Here is a 1210-nt window from a genome sequence, read left to right as displayed (position 1 = left end):
ACTGATCAGCCATTTGCTTCAACTTTGAGGTTTAGCACTATTATGTTGCCTTGTAATAATTTGTATTATGTGGAACTCTCTGCTATCCCCTTAACTTATAACTAATTGTAAATATCATTTGTAGTCAGTGTGGTTTCTTTTTTCATTCCTGTTTTCTCCTTTTTGTTTTTTATCCCTTTCCTTTCATATTCCTTGTTTTATATTGCAATGTACAGCACTTTGGTCAACAGCAGCTGTTTTTATTAAATGTGCTTTATAAATAAATTGACACTGACATTGCTGTGAAAATGATCAGTGATTGGATAATCAGTTGAAAATAATTGATATGATCAAAGTAGTACTGAAGGAGCTGCTGAACAATATGTATAGAATACGATTAATGTACCTAGATACTGTTCATGTTATACCGGGCTCTATGGGAAATATGCTCTGGTATAACTGTATTGTCTTTGAGCAGAAATGCAGAAAGCAAACACCACCTGGCGATGGTTGTCAGGCAGCAGAAGTCCCTCCTTGTACCAGTTGATTGAATAATAAGGATACCCAATCACACGGCAGTTTATGAAAGTGTTTCTTCCAGCCACTGCAGTGATGTTCTTCATAGGCCGAATCCGTGGAGGACCTGATAGAGGGAGAGAGAGTGAGGGAGAGAAAGAGAGAGAAATTGGCAGAGGATAAGAGCCAAGAAAAGAGATGGGAAAAGAAGAAGAGCATTACTTGATGGTGTCAGAAGCAAGTCGTGGAATTTTAGGAACAAAGGGGAGGGTGATAGGGAAGGGACTTGAGGAGAAGGGAGGGGACAGAAGAGGAGAAAAAGCATGTAGGGGTGTAGGGAGAGAGAAAAAGAGAGAGGTGGGTTAGAACGTCTTGGCTTAGTATTAAAAGGAACTTCAACTCCGCTTTAGTAGGAGCACAACTTCGACCCATTACTGTCCAGATGTACAAACCCACTTCTCCCCAGCCACTTGCAACTGTTTTCTGTTGACAATCTGTTTTGTCCGTCCAGGACACATGTCCTGTAGGGCTTATGGCTTATTATGTTTAGAAAAATACAGTTTATTACAGCTGTTTATTAAGTTAACTTTATAAGATGAACTAAAAACAAGCTTTATCAAATGCCTTTAAAGTTAAAAAAGTAGTGCAAATGTTTTGTATCAGCTCTGGTTCTCTGATAGCTCACACTGTTTCCCCTAGTGACAGAATTACAGGA

General features: G+C 39.1%; 1 protein-coding gene across 3 annotated transcripts in view; it reads right to left on the bottom strand.

Annotated features, from left to right (window-relative positions):
* Window positions 1–1210, bottom strand: part of dscaml1 (Down syndrome cell adhesion molecule like 1) — a 99497-nt gene that overhangs the window by 30914 nt on the left and 67373 nt on the right. For all 3 annotated transcript variants that reach the window (XM_020600162.1, XM_020600163.1, XM_020600161.1), the window contains exon 8: window positions 480–622. In XM_020600162.1, the coding sequence (XP_020455818.1) occupies window positions 480–622 (143 nt within the window). The remainder of the gene's footprint in view (window positions 1–479; window positions 623–1210) is intronic.

Source organism: Monopterus albus, unplaced genomic scaffold (assembly GCF_001952655.1).
Source record: "Monopterus albus unplaced genomic scaffold, M_albus_1.0 scaffold45.1, whole genome shotgun sequence".
Taxonomy (NCBI): Eukaryota; Metazoa; Chordata; class Actinopteri; order Synbranchiformes; family Synbranchidae; genus Monopterus; species Monopterus albus.
This window is presented reverse-complemented; position numbering and strand designations above follow the sequence as displayed.